The sequence below is a fragment of the Schistocerca gregaria genome, chromosome 2 (genome assembly GCF_023897955.1).
Source record: "Schistocerca gregaria isolate iqSchGreg1 chromosome 2, iqSchGreg1.2, whole genome shotgun sequence".
Lineage (NCBI taxonomy): Eukaryota > Metazoa > Arthropoda > Insecta > Orthoptera > Acrididae > Schistocerca > Schistocerca gregaria.
The window spans coordinates 883,775,293-883,796,212 of record NC_064921.1 but is presented as its reverse complement, the minus strand read 5'-3'; the positions used below and the strand labels follow the sequence as shown (position 1 = coordinate 883,796,212).

Here is a 20,920-nt window from a genome sequence, read left to right as displayed (position 1 = left end):
TATAAGACAAAAACTGTGAATAATTTAGGTCATGACTTTTATTTGAAGTCCTCTGCTGCAGAGCAGTTATGGCTTCAGGCCCAGGATCCTCCTCTTCCCAAAGAGGGCAGGTATGTAATGTCATCACTAAATTTTGGGTGTAACTGAATTAAAAGCAGCTACACTGCAGCCATATGTGAGACAAGCAGGCAGGCACAGAGCTACTAATATGTAATTTCACAAGCAAGCCTGTTTGCACACTGCAAGGCATTCATGCCAAGTCACACAATCATGGTGACTGTGCAGAAAGGCTGTACAACTATGAACCAAACATCCGAGTATTTCCACAGCATGTAGATACACTGGTGATGTTTTAAACATGCATGGAAGCAATGTATCAGCATGACAAGTGTCCTATTAATCGCTATAAATATCCTCTGATTCTAGCATAGTTATTTGCAGTCTGGCAGCATCCTCCATGACATCAGGTCCTTGCAAGTCTCCATCATGTGATGGTCCAGCCAGCAGCTTACATCGGTCTAAGCAGCCAGCTCCGCCAGACTAGCTCGTGGATCTAAGTCCACACCCATGGACTTAGAATGGCACAATGGATGAGCCATCCCCTAGGCTCCACAGCAGCACTGAACTCTGCCTTCAATAAATAATAAATGGACTATCAGATCATGACATGCAGCTCCTTGTTTTAGATGTAAATTCTAAGCAGATTATCAAGACTGCTAAATCTGAGTACAGGAGAGTATTCAATCAGCCAAAAATTGAGTGTTTTAGAAAACTGCTCAAAGATATGAACTGGAAAGATGTTTATAGTGCTCATGACATGAATGAAAAATATAACACATTCATGAACAATGTCAGTACCATGTTTGAAAAATGTTTTCCTCTAAAAGTTACTCAAATTAAACAGAAATCTATAATAAAACCATGGATCACACAAGGAATAAAGATTTCCTGTAAGACAAAAAGGAAAATGTATCTGTCGACCAAGAATAGCTCCAATGTGAGGATTTAGCTAAATACAAGGAATACTGTACAATATTAAAAAAAGTAATTCAGACATCTAAACAAATACACTACGAGAAGAAGATAGCAATGTCAGGGAACAAAATTAAAACAATATGGGATATAGTGGAAGAGGAGACTGGTAGAACCAGAAAGGAACAGGAGCAAATAGCACTAAGGGTAGATGACACATTAGTAACTGGTGGGCATAGTGTGGCAAATCTATTTAACAAATACTTTATATCTGTTACTGATAGAATGGGATTGTCAGGATCAGTAAATAATTCCCTTGAATATCTGAAACTAGCCTTTACAAATAGCGTCAGGTACACGAATATGACACTCACTGCACCAAAAGAAATTACTTCCATAATAAAATCTTTAAAAACAAAGTATTCTAATGGTTACAATGAAATATCAACAGAGTTAATTAAGGCATGTTCGTGTGAGTTTAGTACAATTCTAAGTTACTTGTGTAACCAGTCAATTATAACTGGGACATTTCCTGACTGGCTGAAATATGCAGATGTTAAGCCTCTATTCAAGAAAGGGGATAAAGAGATGCCATCAAACTACAGACCAATTTCACTTTTGCCAGCATTCTCAAAAATTTTAGAAAAAGTAATCTACAGGCAGCTTCTCAATCATCTGACCACAAATAACATATAATCAAGAATACAGTTTGGATTTCCGAAGGGTTCTGATATCGAAACGGCTATTTACACCTACAGTGAAAATGTACTTAATTCATTAAATAACAAGTTACAAGCAGCAGGTATTTTCTGTGATTTGTCAAAGGCATTCGATTGTGTAAACCACAACATCCTTTTAAATAAATTAGAATTCTATGGTGTCACGGGCAGTGCTCCAAAATGGTTCAAGTCATACCTCGCTAACAGGAAACAAAGGGTGTCAGTGCAAGGGACTAGTGAATTAAGTCATCAGTCATCATCAGAATGGGAAGAAATTACATGTGGTGTCCCACAATGATCCATCTTAGGGCCATTGCTTTTTCTTGTGTACATTAATGATCTCTCATCAGTTACACTGCCAGAAGCAGAGTTCGTTTTGTTTGCAGATGACACAAGTATTGCAATAAATAGTATGTCGAGTGTAGTTCTAGAAAGATCTGCTAATGATATTTACATGGATATTAATAAATGGTTTAAAGCCAACTCACTGACATTAAACTTCGAAAAGACTCACTATATGCAATTCAGAACCTGTAAGAGGTTTCCACCCAGCATATGCATAAAGTACGAAGAAGAGCAGATAGAAGAGGTCGACAGTCTTAAATTCCTGGGATTACAACTTTATAATTAATTCAGTTGGGAGGAGCACACCACAGAACTGCAGAAACGCCTTAACAAATCTGTATTTGCAATTAGAGTGTTAGCAGACATAGGCGACATAAAAGTGAAAAAGCTTGCATACTTTGCCTACTTTCATTCCATAATGTCACATGGTATAATATTTTGGGGTAACTCTTCAAGTCAAACAAAATTTTTCAGAGTCTTGTAGAAACCTCTTCACAGAACTGGGTATACTAACTACTGCCTCTCAGTATATTTACTCCTTAATGAAATTTGTCCTAAATAATATATCTCTTTTTCCAACAAACAGCTCAGTTCATGCACACAATACCAGGAACAAAAATGATCTGCACAAGGAATTAAAAGCACTTACTTTAGTTCAAAAAGGGGTCCACTACTCAGGAACACTCATCTTAAATAATTTGCCAGCAAACATAAGAAATTTAGTTACAAATAGAGATCAGTTTAAAAGGAGCCTGAAAGACTTACTAGTGGTCAACTCCTTCTACTCCACTGACGAATTTTTTAATAGAAACAAATGATGTGTTGTATATATGTATACATTTAGTATTGTTATTTCAGCTTTAAAAAAAATTTTTAAAAAAGTACGGTGACATGTTCCACATCCACGAGGATCTCCTCAACACGGATCTATGGAATGAAAAACTAATCTAATCTAGGGTTGCAGACAGGGTGGTACTGCCAGCACTCTTCTGAACCTAGATGGGCTTCTATCCCAGTAGCACTGGTTGTCTATGAAAATTCAGTGGATGTACATATCATTGGCACTGCTCACTCAGGGTCATATAGTGCTACCTAAAGAGTGGGCCTAACTGTGTCAGCAAAGCAGGACGCTGATGTCAAACAGTCATGTCACTGCCATGACTTTTTGATGTCACTGGCACCACTGGCGAGCCACACACCCGTAAAGGGCATATCCAGCATCACTGCCGCCATCTGACATTGTAACTCAAGTCAAAATAAACTATGTTGTACTTTGCAGCAGAGTTTCCCTAGCTACCCTTGGCTAGCACCACTGCCTTATAACCCGCCACTCCACCAGCTCTACACCATAGCTGCCCCACTCAGCCAATGTCACTAAACAATTATTAATTTATTTCAGTCGTTGAGAATAGCCTGTGCTGATACTAACTTCCTGCAGCTATCCACTTCAGTTTCATTCACTGCAAGATAAATTACTCCCAACAGCAAGAAACACACCACTATTAATTTAATTTCTTCTTTCTGAACATTTTTGGGTACTTGGTAATGTTTTCTAATTCTACCCTCATCCTGCATTTGACATGCACGCTTTGAGACTGTACCATTGAATATATTTTTCTAAGACCCTCTAACCCATTAAAAAAAAAAAAAAAAAATGCCCAGGCCACAGCACACAGCCCCTGCTACTATGTAGCCAATTCCTGCAAGTAGTGGACTCATGATATATTAAGTGGATCCCAACACCTCTTCACTCTATGATTCAAGTCAAGGAATCTGCAACCTACAGGGTTGCAGAACCATCTAAGCCTCTGATTCAGACCCTCCACTCAACTTTCTATCAAAGGATTGCAATGATGCTACGGATGTTGAGCACTGCATTCATCTTAAAAGCAAGACTGGCTGTCTTTACCATTTCAAACAGTCACTGGAAACCAGAGGGAATCTGTTCTGATCATTCATACCAACAAGAGCAATCATCTGCAGTTAGTTGCACCCTGTGCTCTTCATAGCATCTGGATGGCCACTTTCCACATCTAGGATGACTCCCCTGATATACATACAGAACAAACACTGGATTTCTTCTCCTCCTTCACAGCCATATCCCTAAGGGGCTTCAATACATACCTAAAATTTGAGTTCATAACTACCAATAATCCCACCCTCTGTGAATGCCCAGACTTTGCAAGCCACAATGCTTCTTCTGAACCACTGCAACTTGCTCAGGATCTTTATTAACCACAAACAGTGCCTGAAATATGAATGTCAGATACTTCGGAGGACTTTCAATCAGTTTCCTGGAAAGTCTTTCACTACCTGCCATACCTCGAAAAAACCTCCAACTCGACCACAGGTGAGGGCCCAACCTCAATGTAGGTAGTAACTGGGTCGAACACAGCAGAGAACAAATCAGGAGACACAAGGGATCTCCCTGTCTGGGCCCTCACAGCGGTGCTCACTGGCAACAGGCTCGAGCTGCATGATCAAAGCCAGCAACACCTGAAGGTGTGAGCAAAAGGGACTTGAAATGTAGTATGTTCATGCAATCATTAACATGCTACAGACACCCCTCATTATCCTAACTACAAAATCATTATATCTACATCTGCATCTATACTCTTCAGCCCACTGTGAGGTGCATGGCAGAGGGTGTGTCCCATTGTGCCAGTTATTGGGGTTTCTTGCTATTCCATTCAGATATTGAGCACAGAAAGAATGATTGTTTGAATGCCTTTCTTCATGCAGTAATTATTCTGATCTTATCCCCATGATCACTATGGGAGCAACATGGGGGCTGTAGCATATTCCTACAGTCCTGATTTAAAGCCAGTTCTTGAAACTTTGTTAGTAGACTTTCTCAGGAAAGTGTGTTCAGGAAAGAGTGTTCCAGTCCAATTCCTTCAGTATCTCTGTGACACTCTCCTACAGAGCAAACAAACCTGTGACCATTCACACTGCCTCAGAAGTGCATGTGTATCTGTCAACTTTCATCTTCTTATTAATCTTCTTATTAATACATGTATAATTTCTTAAATTCCGAACATTATGATGCAATTGTTCTCGCTTAAATTTTATTAGTTCAACAGATGTATGTTACTCACAATGGTGAAACCCTATTTCAACATTATAAAGCAAAATATTAACACAAATTATTTACAGACGAATGGAAAAACTGGTAGATGCGGACCTCGGGAAGGATCAGTTTGGATTCCGTAGAAATGTTGGAACACGTGAGGCAATACTGACCTTACGACTTATTTTAGAAGAAAGATTAAGAAAAGGCAAACCTACATTTCTAGCATTTGTAGACTTGGAGAAAGCTTTTGACAATGTTGACTGGAATATGCTCTTTCAAATTCTGAAGGTGGCAGGGGTAAAGTACAGGGAGCGAAAGGCTATTTACAATTTGTACAGAAACCAGATGGCAGTCCTAAGAGTCGAGGGGTATGAAAGGGAAGCAGTGGTTGGGAAAGGAGTGAGACAGGGTTGTAGCCTCTCCCCGATGTTATTAAATCTGTATATTGAGCAAGCAGTAAAGGAAACAAAAGAAAAATTCGGAGTAGGTATTAAAATTCATGGAGAAGACATAAAAACTTTGAGGTTCACCAATGACATTGTAATTTTGTCAGAGACAGCAAAGGACTTAAGGACTTGGAAGAGCAGTTGAACGGAATGGATAGTGTCTTGAAAGGAGGATATAAGATGAACATCAACAAAAGCAAAACGAGGATAATGGAATGTAGTCAAATTAAATCGGGTGATGCTGAGGGAGTTAGATTAGGAAATGAGACACTTAAAGTAGTAAAGGAGTTTTGCTATTTAGGAAGTAAAATAACTGATGATGGTCAAAGTAGAGAGGATATAAAATGTAGACTGGCAATGGCAAGGAAAGCGTTTCTCAAGAAGAGAAATTTGTTAACATCGAATGTAGATTTATGTATCAGGAAGTCATTTCTGAAAGTATTTGTTTGGAGTGTAGCCATGTATGGAAGTGAAACATGGACGATAACTAGTTTGGACAAGAAGAGAATAGAAGCTTTTGAAATGTGGTGCTACAGAAGAATGCTGGAGATTAGATGGCTAGATCAAGTAACTAATGAGGAAGTATTGAATAGGATTGGGCAGAAGAGAAGTTTGTGGCACAACTTGACCAGAAGAAGGGATCGGTTGGTAGGACATGTTCGGAGGCATCAAGGGATCACCAATTTAGTATTTGAGGGCAGCGTGGAGGGTAAAAATCGTAGAGGGAGACCAAGAGATGAATACACTAAGCAGATTCAGAAGGATGTAGGTTGCAGTAGGTACTGGGAGATGAAGATGCTTGCACAGGATAGAATAGCATGGAGAGCTTCGTCAAACTAGTCTCAGGACTGAAGACAACAACAACAACAACAAATTGGATAGGGGTTCTATAGAAGTAATTGATGACTACATTAAAGACAAAGACAGGCAAGCATCATGCACTGAAAATATTAATATTGTATGCGTAAATAACCAAGCATTGAGCACTTATCATTGTGTGTGTATTCTGAGTTATAGTCATGAATCATTTCTGGCATCAGCACTATTATTTGTTTAGTGGCAATAAATTCCTCTTAAGTAATAATTTTATGTGTCATGTTTGTAATTAAGATGCCCACAATTCCATTTCTTATGTGACACTACTGTTGAGATTTTAGCTTTCGGTTCACAGTGATAAAGGATGAAGAAATTTGACATCATAAGGAACAATGTAAAGGCTTTTTATAAAAATGATTCAGACTTCCAACTCAGCTTGTATCTTAACACAGCATTCAAGTCCCTATCCATACTAAAGATGGTGAAAATTTGCACTTCACAAACACTCATGTAATTTAAACTTAAATAAATCTCGTCATGAAGGAGAGTCTTCATGGTTGTGGAATGAATCAATACATACAAAACAGGCAGAAGCAGCCATTCAGGCTACTAATATAAGCAACAGATTATGAATTTTCTCTCTTAATTCACACTGTTAATTAGGGGACTAAACATATTAGTTTATATGTAGGGAGGCAGAGGGATACTTTAAAACCATGCTCTTTCTCTTTCACTGTTAAACTACTGTTTTCATGTAGTACTTTAGTGTTAACTAGAATTTACACCCCCAAAGTTAAATATTCTGATGATTCATAGGAATGGTTAATAAGGTACTCCTAAAAACAAAAAGTAAAAAAAAAAAAAAAGAATTATCTGCCTATGTCTGCTGGAACCTGTCAAACACTTCTGCATTAACATAGAAAACTATATTCTGAACCATATGGCTGATGTGTATCATTACAAAAATAGTTTTTCTCATAACAGTAAGGTTTCGAATTCCATAAAATTCAATTTTATTATGAGGATAGTTTGAAAAGTTCACATAATCGCCACCAGATGTCAGTTCTAGAGCAACAGGTTTCCTGCATGAGTGAACCTGTGATGTGTCAGTGCTCTGGGTAGGGATTTGCAGTGCAGATGTCTCTCTACATTTACAATGATCTTGTGAAATTAACAACCAAACCTCCAGGTGCCAGACACTCAGGTTGGTATGAAACATTGTATTATCAATAGAGTATCAACCAAAACTCCAATTCAGTTCGTACTGTGTGCTGTTGTCCAGCTGAACAGGTGTTAACTTCAATTAAAAGTAACACCAGAACTACAGAGCACAGAAAAAGTATAACTGTGAATGGCTAATACATATAACTTCCACAGGGAAACTGATAGAGCATTGGATCATTGTATCAGTGGTTCTGAGTTCAAATTCCAGTAATGACATTCCTTTTTACTGTATTACGTGTGGAAGTGTTATAGGGTACTAATAACTCTTCTGCGTGTTCTACTGTTCTTATTGTTTATGTTTATTCTGTGAAACTACAAATGCACCAGCTGCTTCATAATGAGTGGTGTCTGATTTGTCACACATTTCCGATAGAACACCACAGGTTGGCTACTTTCAACTAAATGAAGTGAAAGCAGACTACCAAAAGAACACTGTTGCAAACTCAAAAAACTGCCAGCAAAATGTTCTCCAATATAACAATTTCACTAGTAAACAGTTAAAAAGAATTGTCATCTGTGGGGTTTGATAGCAGGAACATTAGTTTGACAATCTTACACTATCTGTGATCCAACATCCATGTGAATGTCCTGCTGTATTGGATTTATAGGATCTAAATAAATAAATAACCAAGTCACCCATGAGGGATCTACTAAGCTAACATTCACAGAGATGATTTTCCCATCCTCTGTCATTCTGGTGTTACTTTTAATTACCATTTATGAATGTTGTACTGGATGACAGCACATAGCACAAACCAAAAAAATTTTAGTTGATACACAATGATTGGTGCTGATCTGAGTGACATGTGGAAGTTTGGATGTAGGCACATTCTCTTCTGTCTCAAGTTCTACAAGGCGGTAACAGCAGCACCCAAATGGATGCCACTTTGCTTTGATATGGTTCCACAAAGCATATAGGAATACTAGATCAGATATGTGATTGATTGAGAGCTTCCAAGCAGATAGAACCAAGCAACACAACTGCATCTACATTTATACACCTCAAGTCACCATACAGTATGTGGCACTGGGTATTTCAACAACCACTATCATCTTCCCCCATGCAAAGGTGGTGTGCAGAAAGAGAAAGTGTTGGTAAACCTCTGAATGAGCAGGAATTTCTCTGATTTCACTGTTCTGTACATTTCATGAGATTTCTGTATGAGGAAGTAAAGTTACTTGACTTTTCTTAAAATCTAACTGCCAAATCTAAGCTCTCTGATTTACTAGCTTCTCTTATAATGTCTGCAATTAGAATAGGATGACCATTTCCGTAATAAGTCACACCTACTAAATGAACCCATGGAAAATATGCTGCTTTTCTGTGACTCTTCTCTACTTCTGCTAATAATCTTACGTGGTAAGGACCCCGTAATTACGAGCAGAATTAAATAAATGATCCAACTAATTTTCCTGAGGAACTTTAATTCACCCTGAAAGAGGTAGTTCTCAAAAAACTTGTTTAACCAGTTCTTAAGTTTTGCTCACAATCTTGGATAACTGTCAGGCGAGATTAATAACAGTGATAGAGAATTCATAAAACTAGTAGCACATTTTGTCACAGTTGGATTTAATAAGTTTCATGAAAACATTCATCCAACAACAATGGCAGATGCTACAAAAGTGGCATTGTGAATCAGAAAGAGATTTACTATCAAAATTACAATATGCTCAGTCCAAGAATGGTCAAGGAACATATTACTTCCTCCAAGAGATAGTTTGGGAAATAGCTGTAATGGTAGAATCTGAGAAATCGGACTCAGAGAGAGGCCTGCAAACAGTCCTTCTTCTTGCAAAGCCATTTATGAGTTGGACAGGAAAGGGAGAAAATGATAGTGGTACATGAGTATCCTCTGTCATACACCAGAAGGTGACTTTTAAGATGTAGTGGTATTTTTACATACAGACTATTGTCTTTGTCCTGCATATGTAATATGAATAGCACATATGCAGCTCATTTCATATGCTGAAATAGCTTGCATTTGTAATGATCAAAACTCTGTCTGTGGTCTCTGTGGTACAGCAAGAAATTTAGAACTTGTTATTTCCACACTATTTGCAAACAAAAGAAACATACAGTGGTATAAACAAAAATAGGAGTTTAAAAAATTCAAAACTATCACTATAAATATCGCAGAATTTTAGAAAATGATCAGATCAAGTTTGGCTAACTTCCTGGCCTCTCCCTCTCTCCCTCCACCCCCCCCCCCCCCCCTTCCTCTCTCTCTCTCTCTCTCTCTCTCTCTCTCTCTCTCTCTCTCTCTCTGTGTGTGTGTGTGTGTGTGTGTGTGTGTGTGTGTGTGTGTGTGTGTGTGTGTGTGTGTGTGTGTGTATATATGTATGTCTCGCTCTCTATTCCCCTCTCCTCATTAGGATAAATTAAAATAGGAAACTGAAGCAAACAGTAAAACGTGAAGATACTAAAAAATGTAAAACAACTTTTAGCTCATTACAATAGTCCTCTATTTGTCCAGAACACCAGCTGAGATTAGTTGTGTTGTAACTGGTTTTTCAAAACAATACCCTACACAAAATCAGTAACACAATTACTCAAAAACTCAGGGAAGATCCATTAATTTATTAATTAGAAGGATGAGGAGGTAGAGATGGGGTATATGTATTTTAAATGACATGGGGTCTATATTAAGATTACATCCATCATTCTTTAGGGTGCATGTAAGTTTACCTTTCCTCTTCCTATGAATATTTTAATGGCTTTTTTACTGTTGTCTCTAAATTTACATTGCCTGAAAAAAGAAAAGAAAACTGAAGCATCCAGAAGGCATGGTCAGATGTCAATGGAATTTCACACACAACATTGGTGGCTGTGTAAATCATTAGAGTTTCAATTCTCCATGACAGGTAGAATGGCTACAAGAGTGCATTAGTGTTGTCTAGAGTTGTTACGAGGCCTGATAGCAATATTTGGTGTGTGAACAGTGTTAGATATAGAGTGATCACTGTTAAGGATATGGTGAAGCCATGTACGCATGTGAGTCAGCATTATCAGCACCTGATAGAGTTTGAAAGGGGCTTCACTGAGGGTCTCCACCTGGCTGGTTACTGTGAATCACGCAATATCCAGATTTGTGGGGCATTCAGATGTCACGGTGCCCAATGTTGGAGTGCATGGGAACTTGAGAGCATGCATACTCATTGTCAAGGCTCCAATCAACCATGTCTAAACATCAAAAGGGAGGATTGCTGTATTGTACTCTATGCATATTGTAACCCTTTCACATCTGTGTCTGCCAGTTTGCCATATGAGAACAAGTAATGGACTTTGCAACATTCTGTGTCATCCCACACCATTGACTGAAGCTTATCAGCAGTGAAACTAGGGAACTACCATCAGATGTGTATGCTGCCACAAGTACCACAACACAGATGACTGTATTTGGAGAGGCACCTTGACTGGGAAACATGAGCTGTTGATGAACTGCATCACATGGTGTTCAGTGATGAATTGTGGTTCGGCACTACCCCACATGACCATTGTCAACAAGTCCAGCAGTGATCTGGCAAAAGATCCCATTCTTCAAATGTTTTGGAGAGACACAGCAGGGTTTCTCCTGGCGTCACGGTGTAAGGAGTCATTGGATATGACTTCAGTTATGGGTGGCAGTGATTGTGTGACCTCTGAAGACACAATGATATGTAATGGACATCCTGCATCCACATGTGTCGTCCCGTGCAACAGTATGGAACTGTGTTTATAGCCACAAAAGATACCATAATATCTAATGAGGTTAGTACAGATTCAGAATGTGAAACATTTTTGATGGAGATAATTATTAAAGGCAGATCAAACATGGTTATGAGATTAATGATGATGTAAATAAAATAGAAAGAAACTTCCACATGGGAAAAATATATTAAAAACAAAGATTCCAAGACTTACCAAGCGGGAAAGCGCCGGTAGATAGGCACAATGAATAAAACACACAAACACACACACAGAATTTGAGCTTTCGCAACCGGCGGCTGCTTCGTCAGGAAAGAGGGAAGGAAAAGGAAAGATGAAAGGATGTGGGTTTTAAGGGAGAGGGTAAGGAGTCATTCCAATCCCGGGAGCGGAAAGACTTACCTTAGGGGGAAAAAAGGATAGGTATATACTCGCGGGCGCGCACACACACACACACACATACACACACACACAAACACACATATCCATCCATACATACACAGACCAATGGATTTTAATACCTACTCCGAATTTTTCTTTTGTTTCCTTCACTGCTTGCTTAATATACCTATTGAATAACATCGCGGAGAGACCACAACCCTGTCTCACTCCCTTCCCAGCCACTGCTTCCCTTTCATGTCCCTCAACTCTTATAACTGCCATCTGGTTTCCGTACAAATTGTAAATGACTTTTCGCTCCCTGTATTTTACCCCTGCCACCTTCAGAATTTGAAAGAGCATATTCCAGTGAACATTGTCAAAAGCTTTTTCGTAGTCTACACATGCTAGAAACGTAGGTTTGCCTTTTCTTAATCTAGCTTCTAAGATAAGTCGTAGGGTTGGTATTGCCTCACGTGTTCCAACATTTCTACGGAATCCAAACTGATCTTCCCTGAGGTTGGCTTCTACTAGTTTTTCCATTCGTCTGTAAAGAATACACGTTAGTATTTTGCAGCCGTGACTTATTAAACTGATAGTTCGGTAATTTTTACATTTTTCAACACTTGCTTTCTTTGGGATTTGAATTATTATATTCTTCTTGAAGTCTGAGGGTATTTCGCATGTTTCATACATCTTGCTCACCAGATGGTAGAGTGTCGTCAGGACTGGCTCTCCCAAGGCCATCAGTAGTTCCAATGGAATGTTTTCTACTCCCGGGGCCTTGTTTCGATTTCAGGTCTTTCAGTGCTCTGTCAAACTCTTCACACAGTATCATACCTCCCATTTCATCTTCATCTACATCCTCTTCCATTTTCATAATATTGTCCTCAAGTACATCCTTCTTGTATAGACCCTCTATATACTCCTTCCACCTTTCTGCTTTCCCTTCTTTCCTTAGAACTGGGTTTTCATCTGAGCTTTTGATATGTCTCCAAAGGTCTCTTTAATTTTCCTGTAGGCTGTATCTATCTTACCGCTAGTGAGATAAGCATCTACATCCTTACATTTGTCATCTATCCATGCCTGCTGAGCCATTTTGCACTTCCTGTCGATCTTATTTTTGAGAGGTTTGTATTCATTTTTGCCTGCTTCATGTACTGCATTTTTATATTTTCTCCTTTCATCAATTAAATTCAGTATTTCTTCTGTCACCCAGGGATTACTACTAGCCCTCATCTTTTTACCTACTTGATCCTCTGCTGCCTTCACTACTTCATCCCTCAAAGCTACCCTTTCTTCTTCTACTGTATTTCTTTCCCCCATTCCTGTCAATTGTTCCCTTATGTTCTCCCTGAAACTTTGTACATCCTCTGGTTTCGTCAGTTTATCGAGGTCCCATCTCCTTAAATTCCCACCTTTTGCAGTTTCTTCAATTTTAATCTACAGGTCATAACTCACATCTGCCCCTGGAAATGTCTTACAATTTAAAACCTGGTTCCTAAATCTCTGTCTTGCCATTATATAATCTATCTGAAACCTGTCAGTATCTCCAGGCTTCTTCCATGTATACAACTTCTTTCATGATTCTTGAACCAAGTGTTATCTATGATTAAGTTGTGCTCTGTGCAAAATTCTACCAGGCGGCTTCCTCTTTCATTTCTTACCCCCAATCCATATTCACCTACTACGTTTCCTTCTCTCCCTTTTCCTACTGTCGAATTCCAGTCACCCATGACTATTAAATTTTCTTATCCCTTCACAATCTGAATAATTTCTTTTATTTCATCATACATTTCTTCAATTTCTTCATCATCTACAGAGCTAGTTGGCATATAAACTTGTACTACCGTAGTAGGTGTGGGCTTCATGTCTATCTTGGCCACAATAATGTGTTCACTATGCTGTTCATCACTTTGAACTATAAACAGAAAAATTTCATAGACACACCATCAGCTGGTAAACTCATGGTGATGGTCTTCTGGGACTCTGTTTGATGTCCTCCTTCATGGTGCAATGATCAACTCTGAAGTGTATTGTGCTACCTACCCTCATGGAATTGAAGAAATGACTTCAGAATGTTCATCACTACAGAAACACAAACAAACTTCTCCATCTCCCTAAAAATGCAAGGCCTCACACTAGTCTGTGCACCCAAGAGGAGCTTACAAAACTTTTCCTTCCCCAACATACCCTACAGCCCAGATCTTGCACCTTCCAACTTCCAGCTGTCTGACCCAAAGAAGGATGCAGCCCTTGGCAAACAGTACATGGATGGTGAAAAGGTTATAATGCAACAAGATCTCGGCTCTGATGCCAATGAGAAGAGTGGTACCATGCAGGCACACAGGCCTTCCCAGTAAGATGGCGTAAGGCTGTCACATTGCATGAAGGTTATGTTGAAAAACAGGGTTTCTTAGCAAAAAGAATGGGGAAAAAATCACATAATGGAATCCTGAATAAAACCAACCTGCTTTCAGAAATAAAAATGTGTTGCACTACTTATTGAATACCTCTCATAATAATGTTAGTACTTCATACAGTTAGTCTACTGATTGATACAGGATGAACTCAGGCATAGAATGAAGTCAGACTTAGCAAGTGAGATACTGTTTCTAGAACAGTCAAATGAGTGATACAGCCTATGTATAGATGCATGGATTGTATGTAAGAATACATGATTATGCTCATGATTTTTTTTTTATGTCTGTGTGCAATTGAATAAGTGCTGTTTCTAATTTTCCAAATGCCGCATGCAGTTCATCTCAGTTTAGTATGAAGAATACTCAATGGTCCAGTTTTGTTGCTCCTGCCATACATGTGTGCTTCTGGTGAAGTCAGTCTTTCAGTTTTGTTTGGCTGCACATTGATGTAACCCTAATCATCAAAATCATATTACTAACGACTGAGGAATGGAAAGTCAACAATATTACAGAATTACACATGAGTTTATCAGTTACTTCCCGTAAATGAAGAATTTATTAAAATGATAAGTGGGGTAATATATATGACTGAACAAAGTATGAAATTCAAATTCACCACAAAGATACTCAACTGTGCTGTCCATCATTGCGGCCACAGAGACTGCTGAAGCCTAATCCCCGTTGGCCACTCAAAGGACTTGTAACTGTGAAGCTGTCATTGATGCAGTAATATGGTGTTGTTTGTAAAGGCTCTCTGGTTCGTAAAGTTGGTGGAGCTATGCGAAATTCATCAAAGTCCAACCTAAAACAACAACAAAAAATATATTACTGAAATAATTCAGACTTCATTATGTTTTATTCAGTGATGTGCTTCACAATGATAACAACCTGAATAGTATTCACACAAGATGGAGTAAATTTTCATGCACAGATACCAATATGAATTTAGAGAACTTGCTAGGAAAGAAAATGGAAATTAAAAAAAAAGACTATGTTTGGTATTGCATTCACAATAACAATATGTTTGTTCGTGTGTGGCCATCTTCCACAGCAGCTGTTAACATCTGTTATCATAGGTCAAGACAGATAACGTATAATAACAGACAATAACAATAGTTTAAAATGACTTGCAGTAATGAAATGAATTCCCTGATAGCTTGATTTTCACTGCCTCAAAACACAGAGTGGTGTTTTAAATTTACTTCTTTTTTGTAATTATAGGTAGTGCTTCAATTAAGTAGCCAGAGATCATTAATCCATGAAAACTTATTATTAATGTCTTGTCTTGTATTGCAAATAATGATTTGCTATCTTCAATAATTATTAAGGACTCTTATGAATTAGAAAATCTTATTTTACATTTTTTCAAGCATTATATATTGCACAGTTGAAGTTTCTTGCAATGACATCCTTGCATAAAACTTCTTATTTTACAGGTAGTGTCAAATCAGGTTAAACTCTCGAGCTTCAGAATCCTTCACCATCTTCGTCATGAACAACAGAATTTTATGACTGTTTTTGTGGTGACCATTTACATCTCAGAGATAGCTGGTGATTGGCTGGCATATGTCATCATTACATCATGCTGCTAGACATTGTGTCCACATCTGCACTGGAGGTGTCAGTCCTCTCATAGGAATATAAACAATGCAGCACATTTCACTATGGTACTTCATCTAGCAAAATGGATGGAGTTCTGGAAAGAAGAAATTTAAAACCTATCTTCAAACCACCTTAGAAGAGAAAGGAGATGCTGCACCCAGGTAAGGACAGTCTCAGTCTCGGCATCCTTGAAATTTATAAGATTCCTTGAAAGTGCACAGGCAGCTGCATCAGACAGTGTAGCTGTATCATTAATGATCATTGTCAAGAACACCAAAGTCCATTAAAAATTGAGAAATCAGATGGCAGGTGTGGGTGATGTTGATATTTTGCAAATTATTCTGTTTATGACACCACTCACAGGCTAGAAGGTATGGCCCAGCAGACACTGTATAGAAATGTGAAGTAATCATGGTAGCACAGGACACCAATCTGCTGTAAAGAACTCATATATTGCATTTACAACAGCACCCAAAGACCCATCTGGGGGCCAAAGCAGGCTGAGGAAAGCTGATGCTGTAACTATCAAAGAGTGCTCCACTTGTCCCCTCCAGAGGAACTATGTCAGAGGTGTAGAGAAACGACATATAAATAAGCAAGCCCAGAAGCTGTCTGAGGTCGTGTCACCATTCTGTCTGTGTCCAGAACCAGACAGAATAATGGTTGTTTAAGTTGTACGCCAACCACAATGACCTTCTTACTATGGATATAGGTGGCCAACCAGTCCACTGAAGCTACCTCCAACTTCTGCTGCATGGACAAGTCATTACCGTGGCGTGGCGCATCGCACAAGGGGCAAGAGGGCTGCTAGCTTCCGCTTTCTGGATGACATCATCTGGCAGACTGTAAGCTATTGTCTGCAAGGGTGATGCCGCAATGTGAACTCACAGCCTGCCAGGTGCAGAGCTGTCTGTGGGCACTGAATGAGCTGCCCTGGGTGGATGGTCAGAACTGCTAAGGCTTATTGCAATGATGGTGGTCAGCCACTTCCCTTCAGTGCTCTACATGGGGTCAGCAAGTCGTGCTTGAGGAAGCAGTCAGCCATGTTCCAGGCCACAGGCACAGTTAGCACACATGGCGGCCACTTAGCCGTGGCATGACTAGGAGCCCTACATCTGCAATGCTGGGTGACTGATCACTGACACTGCAGATTCTGGCACTGGCATGGTGTGCAGCACCATCACCGAATCACCAGAAGGCCACTGTGTACCTTTGACATAATAAAGGCAATGTGTTTCTCTGCATGCTTCAGCATGAGTCATCCCTGTCTCCCAAACAATACCGTTAAGTCATTCTAACATATTACAATCCCTGAGCTCGGAGAGTTATAACAACATTTTGTTTAGTATGCAATTTGAGTTGACTCATGCATAATTTCTGTGTCATGTTGGATCAAGTAATCACAAGAAGCATTGTGAAATTTGATGGAACAAATTTCTGTTTATGGAAATTTCAGATTTGTTTGACACCTATGGTGTTTGGGATGTGGTGGGGGCCAGAGAGCAAAATCTGAGGATTTGATGACACCTGCTGGAAAATTGTGTGTAAAACATAATTCTTGGGCCACATGTTGCATTTCAATCACAATCAAGCACCGGCAACTTGAATTTTGATATGCGCACTACTACTCATGAAATGTGGGGGAAAGGGTGCATGATTAATGAAGAAACATCTGGGTAAATAAAGTTTTATTGATCCACTACTGGTGTCATGGCCTAAAGCCACATTGCCAGGTGCAACAAATGTCACATATGTACCCATCACTCCTAGTCAAGTATTACTCACTGAATATTGTCTACATTACATGGATGAATGAAGGGTGACAAACATGTGATTCATTAATTTCCTGCAAACCAATGATATTTGGATTATGTAGTTGTGGACCATTGTGTTGCCTGCATCAGTGTGATGGCAAGGCAACCCAATGTTGGGAAGAATAGAAGCGACCCACACAAGGGACTAAAGACAATATTTACTGAATGGTATGTCCTGACTAGCAGCAATAGGTTCACCTACAACCTTTCAACATTGTTGCACCTGATGATGTGGTTTTACACTGTGAAACTGGTTGTGCATCAATAAAACAACAATTTTACCAGCTGTCAGCAGAATTCTTCTTAACACCATGTCTCAATCATGAAAAGTTTCCTTAAGTTCTGAATGAATGCGAGTGATCTGGTGATGCAGCATATCACAACAGTCATGACATTGTGGGTCAACTCAGGTATGTGAGTGAATGTGAAACTGTGTTCAAGATGGCCAAGTTCCTCGGAAGCCTTATGACAAAATTCCATGCCCTATTACAGCCTGGGACAGTGCTTCTGGGATCAGGAAATGATTGGAAGTCCAAGAGTGGCTCATTTCTAAAGATAAATGATTGAATGACATGGAGAATGCACCTAATTTATTTATTTATGTCCTGGAAGCAACTTCATCTCAACAGTGGAAGAAAAAGCATACAAGTGCCAAGAAGAAGAACCTAAATTAAGCAAATTTGAAAGGAAAATTTAATTGCTGGACCTGTGGGAAAGAAAGCAATCCATCAATTTCCATTCTAAGAAAAAGCAAAATAGAGGTAATGTATGTGTATTTCTTGTTACTGGCAGTGCATACCATAAAAAAGTTCTGTGTGATAAAGTGATTGAAATTTCACTTGGAGATAACATAAAAGCAAAGGGATTGGATCATTTAAACCAAAGAAATTTGTAAATGGGTGCTGGGAAGATGGACGCATTGATTATCTGCTGTACATCCCAAAAACAAGGAATAATTGTTTTATGTCATTCTTTGTATGATGAAAGATTTTGAGGTGAGTGTTGTAGATAAGTTTCTAAACATTTCTCATGATCTAACATGTTCACAGAAATAAAACAAGAAATAGAGATTTCCAGAATGATTTTTTGTGTAAAATATCCTATGTGATGTGAATGTGTCAATCACAAATAACCTCAAAACTTGGCAAAAAAGACTGGTTCATATAAATGTCAAATTGATTGTGAATTGGATCAAAACAAGTCTTTTATCAATGGGATAAACATGCCTGTTGTAGCATCATTCTTTTGTGAAAATGTCGATGTGGAAAGGTTCACCATTTGCCTTTTGACGAGAAAATTGAAGTGAGAATTCATAAATCAGCACTTTTGTACAAAGCAATATTCAGGTGTTTGTCATGTCTATTTTTTGAGTCAGAAAGCAGACATTCTTCAACATTTCAAGGAATTTGAGGAGGTGATATCAAACAGGTTTTCCAACAGGGTGTATGGGACAACTGGGGAAAACCCGAGAATCTTTTCCATCTGGGAGAAAACTGGGAAAAACATAGGATTTTTTTATAATTCTGGAAATTTTTCAGTGTTTTAGTTTTCAATTAAATGTCTGTTATTTTGACTGCTAAGAACTGGTAGCCTAACAAAGAATATTACTGGATCCTGCTACTACAGAATCATACTGCAGCAATAAAACATACACGAGAGAAAAAATAAAGTAAAACTTAAGTTGCAAAGGAAATGCGCCATTTACAACAAAACGGACTGAACACAAAAGCGTCTGACAACAGCAAAATGTGTTAAAGGCATTAGGATGAAAGACTATGCAATACTTCACAACAACAAACTGCTTGTGATGAGCGTGATGTCACAATTGCTTACATTAGCTTAGTTAGAGATGATGGCAACAGGCTCCTGCGTCTAAGCAGTTAAGTTGTGTATGAACAGTATATTCTATTGCTTCTGGCTACGTGAATTATTTTTTTTTCTATCCTTTATTGAATTTAGATTCAACCCCTGAGGGGCACAGGGAAAAGGGGGGGGGGGGGGGGGGAGGCTGGCAGCAGCTTAATATGCCGCCCTGCAACCTACAGAAGAGTTAAAAACATAATGAGAAGGCAATAAACAATAAAAACAGGTGACAAAATGGTGACTTTTTAAAACTGTAACATGGCAAAAAGTTGTGGAAGTGAGAATATAAAAACAAAGGGTTGATGATGCTGATCAAAACACATAGTAAATAGACAGGCACAATTAAAAAGACAGCGACAGTCTGGTTTTTGTTTGCAAGAGATAAAAAATACACCTAGCAACAGTATGGTGTCTTTGCGCAACACTGAACACTCACGGTAACACTGCACTATAGAGTAGACACAAAGATGGCAAACCACAGCCTAAGGCAGATGGGGGAAGAGGCAGACAGATGAGGGGAAAAAAGGGGGGAGGAGAGAAAAAGGCAAAAGGGGGGAGGGCTGCAATGGAGGGAGAGGACATATAGGAAAGAGGTAGGGAGGGAGGCAGGGCGGATGCGAGAAGGAGTGAGGAAGGCTGAGGAGGGGAAAGCAATAGGACTTGGGGGAGAGAATAGAGGCAATGAGAGGGTAGGTGGGGAAAACCACAAAAACAGAGGGAAGAAGAGGAAGCCCAGGAAATGGACTGAGGTAGGGAGGGGGAGGCAAGGATCAGAGTTGATAGGAGGGATAAATGGAGGGAGAGAGGGCATCATCTGGGAAAGGGAGTTGATGGAGGCCACCTTGGGAAAGAAGATGAAGGGTGTAGAGGTGGAGGTTGGGTGGGACACAATGGTGAAGGCACAGCAGTGGGCGGGGGTTGGAGAGGAGAGGAGCAACCAGGGGATGGGTGGGGGGGGGGGCAAGTCTGGGGGGAGGGGGGGAAGGAGCAGATGGGGAAACAGAAACAGATCATAGAGGATCCACATGATGGACGGGAGGTGTAAATAGAAAGAGAGGCAGAGTGCATGGTGCTCGAGGCTCTGGAGGGACTTAAGCATTTGGTGGGAGTAAATATCCAGGTGGGACTGGCATAACAGAGGATGAGACAGATCAAGGATTTGTAGGTGTGGAGTATGGTAGAGGGGTTCAACCCCCATGTCCGGCCAGAGAGGAGTTTAAGGGGCAGAGGCAGTTGTGGGATTTGTATTGGATAGAACGGAGATGAGGGATCCAGGTGAGGTCATGGTCAATGGTGAGTCCAAGGTAGGTAAGGGTGGGGGAGAGGCGGACAGGATAGGTGCAGATGGTAAGGGAAAAACCAAGGAGCCGGAAGGAGCAAGTGGTACAACCTATGATGATTGCCTGTGTCTTGGATTGATTTTTAGGAGCCACTGGTTACACCATGTGGCAAAAAGGTCAAGGTGATTCTGAAGAAGGCATTGGTACAGTTGAAGGGTAAGAGTGAGGGCAAGAAAGGCGGTGTCATCGCCATACTGCAGGAGGTGGACTGGAAAGGGGT

General features: G+C 39.6%; 1 protein-coding gene across 2 annotated transcripts in view; it reads right to left on the bottom strand.

Annotated features, from left to right (window-relative positions):
* LOC126336612 (uncharacterized) overlaps positions 1–20,920 on the bottom strand; it is a 219,274-nt gene that overhangs the window by 72,735 nt on the left and 125,619 nt on the right. For both annotated transcript variants that reach the window (XM_050000481.1, XM_050000482.1), the window contains one exon: positions 14,714–14,883. In XM_050000481.1, coding sequence (XP_049856438.1) covers positions 14,714–14,883 — 170 coding nt within the window. The remainder of the gene's footprint in view (positions 1–14,713; positions 14,884–20,920) is intronic.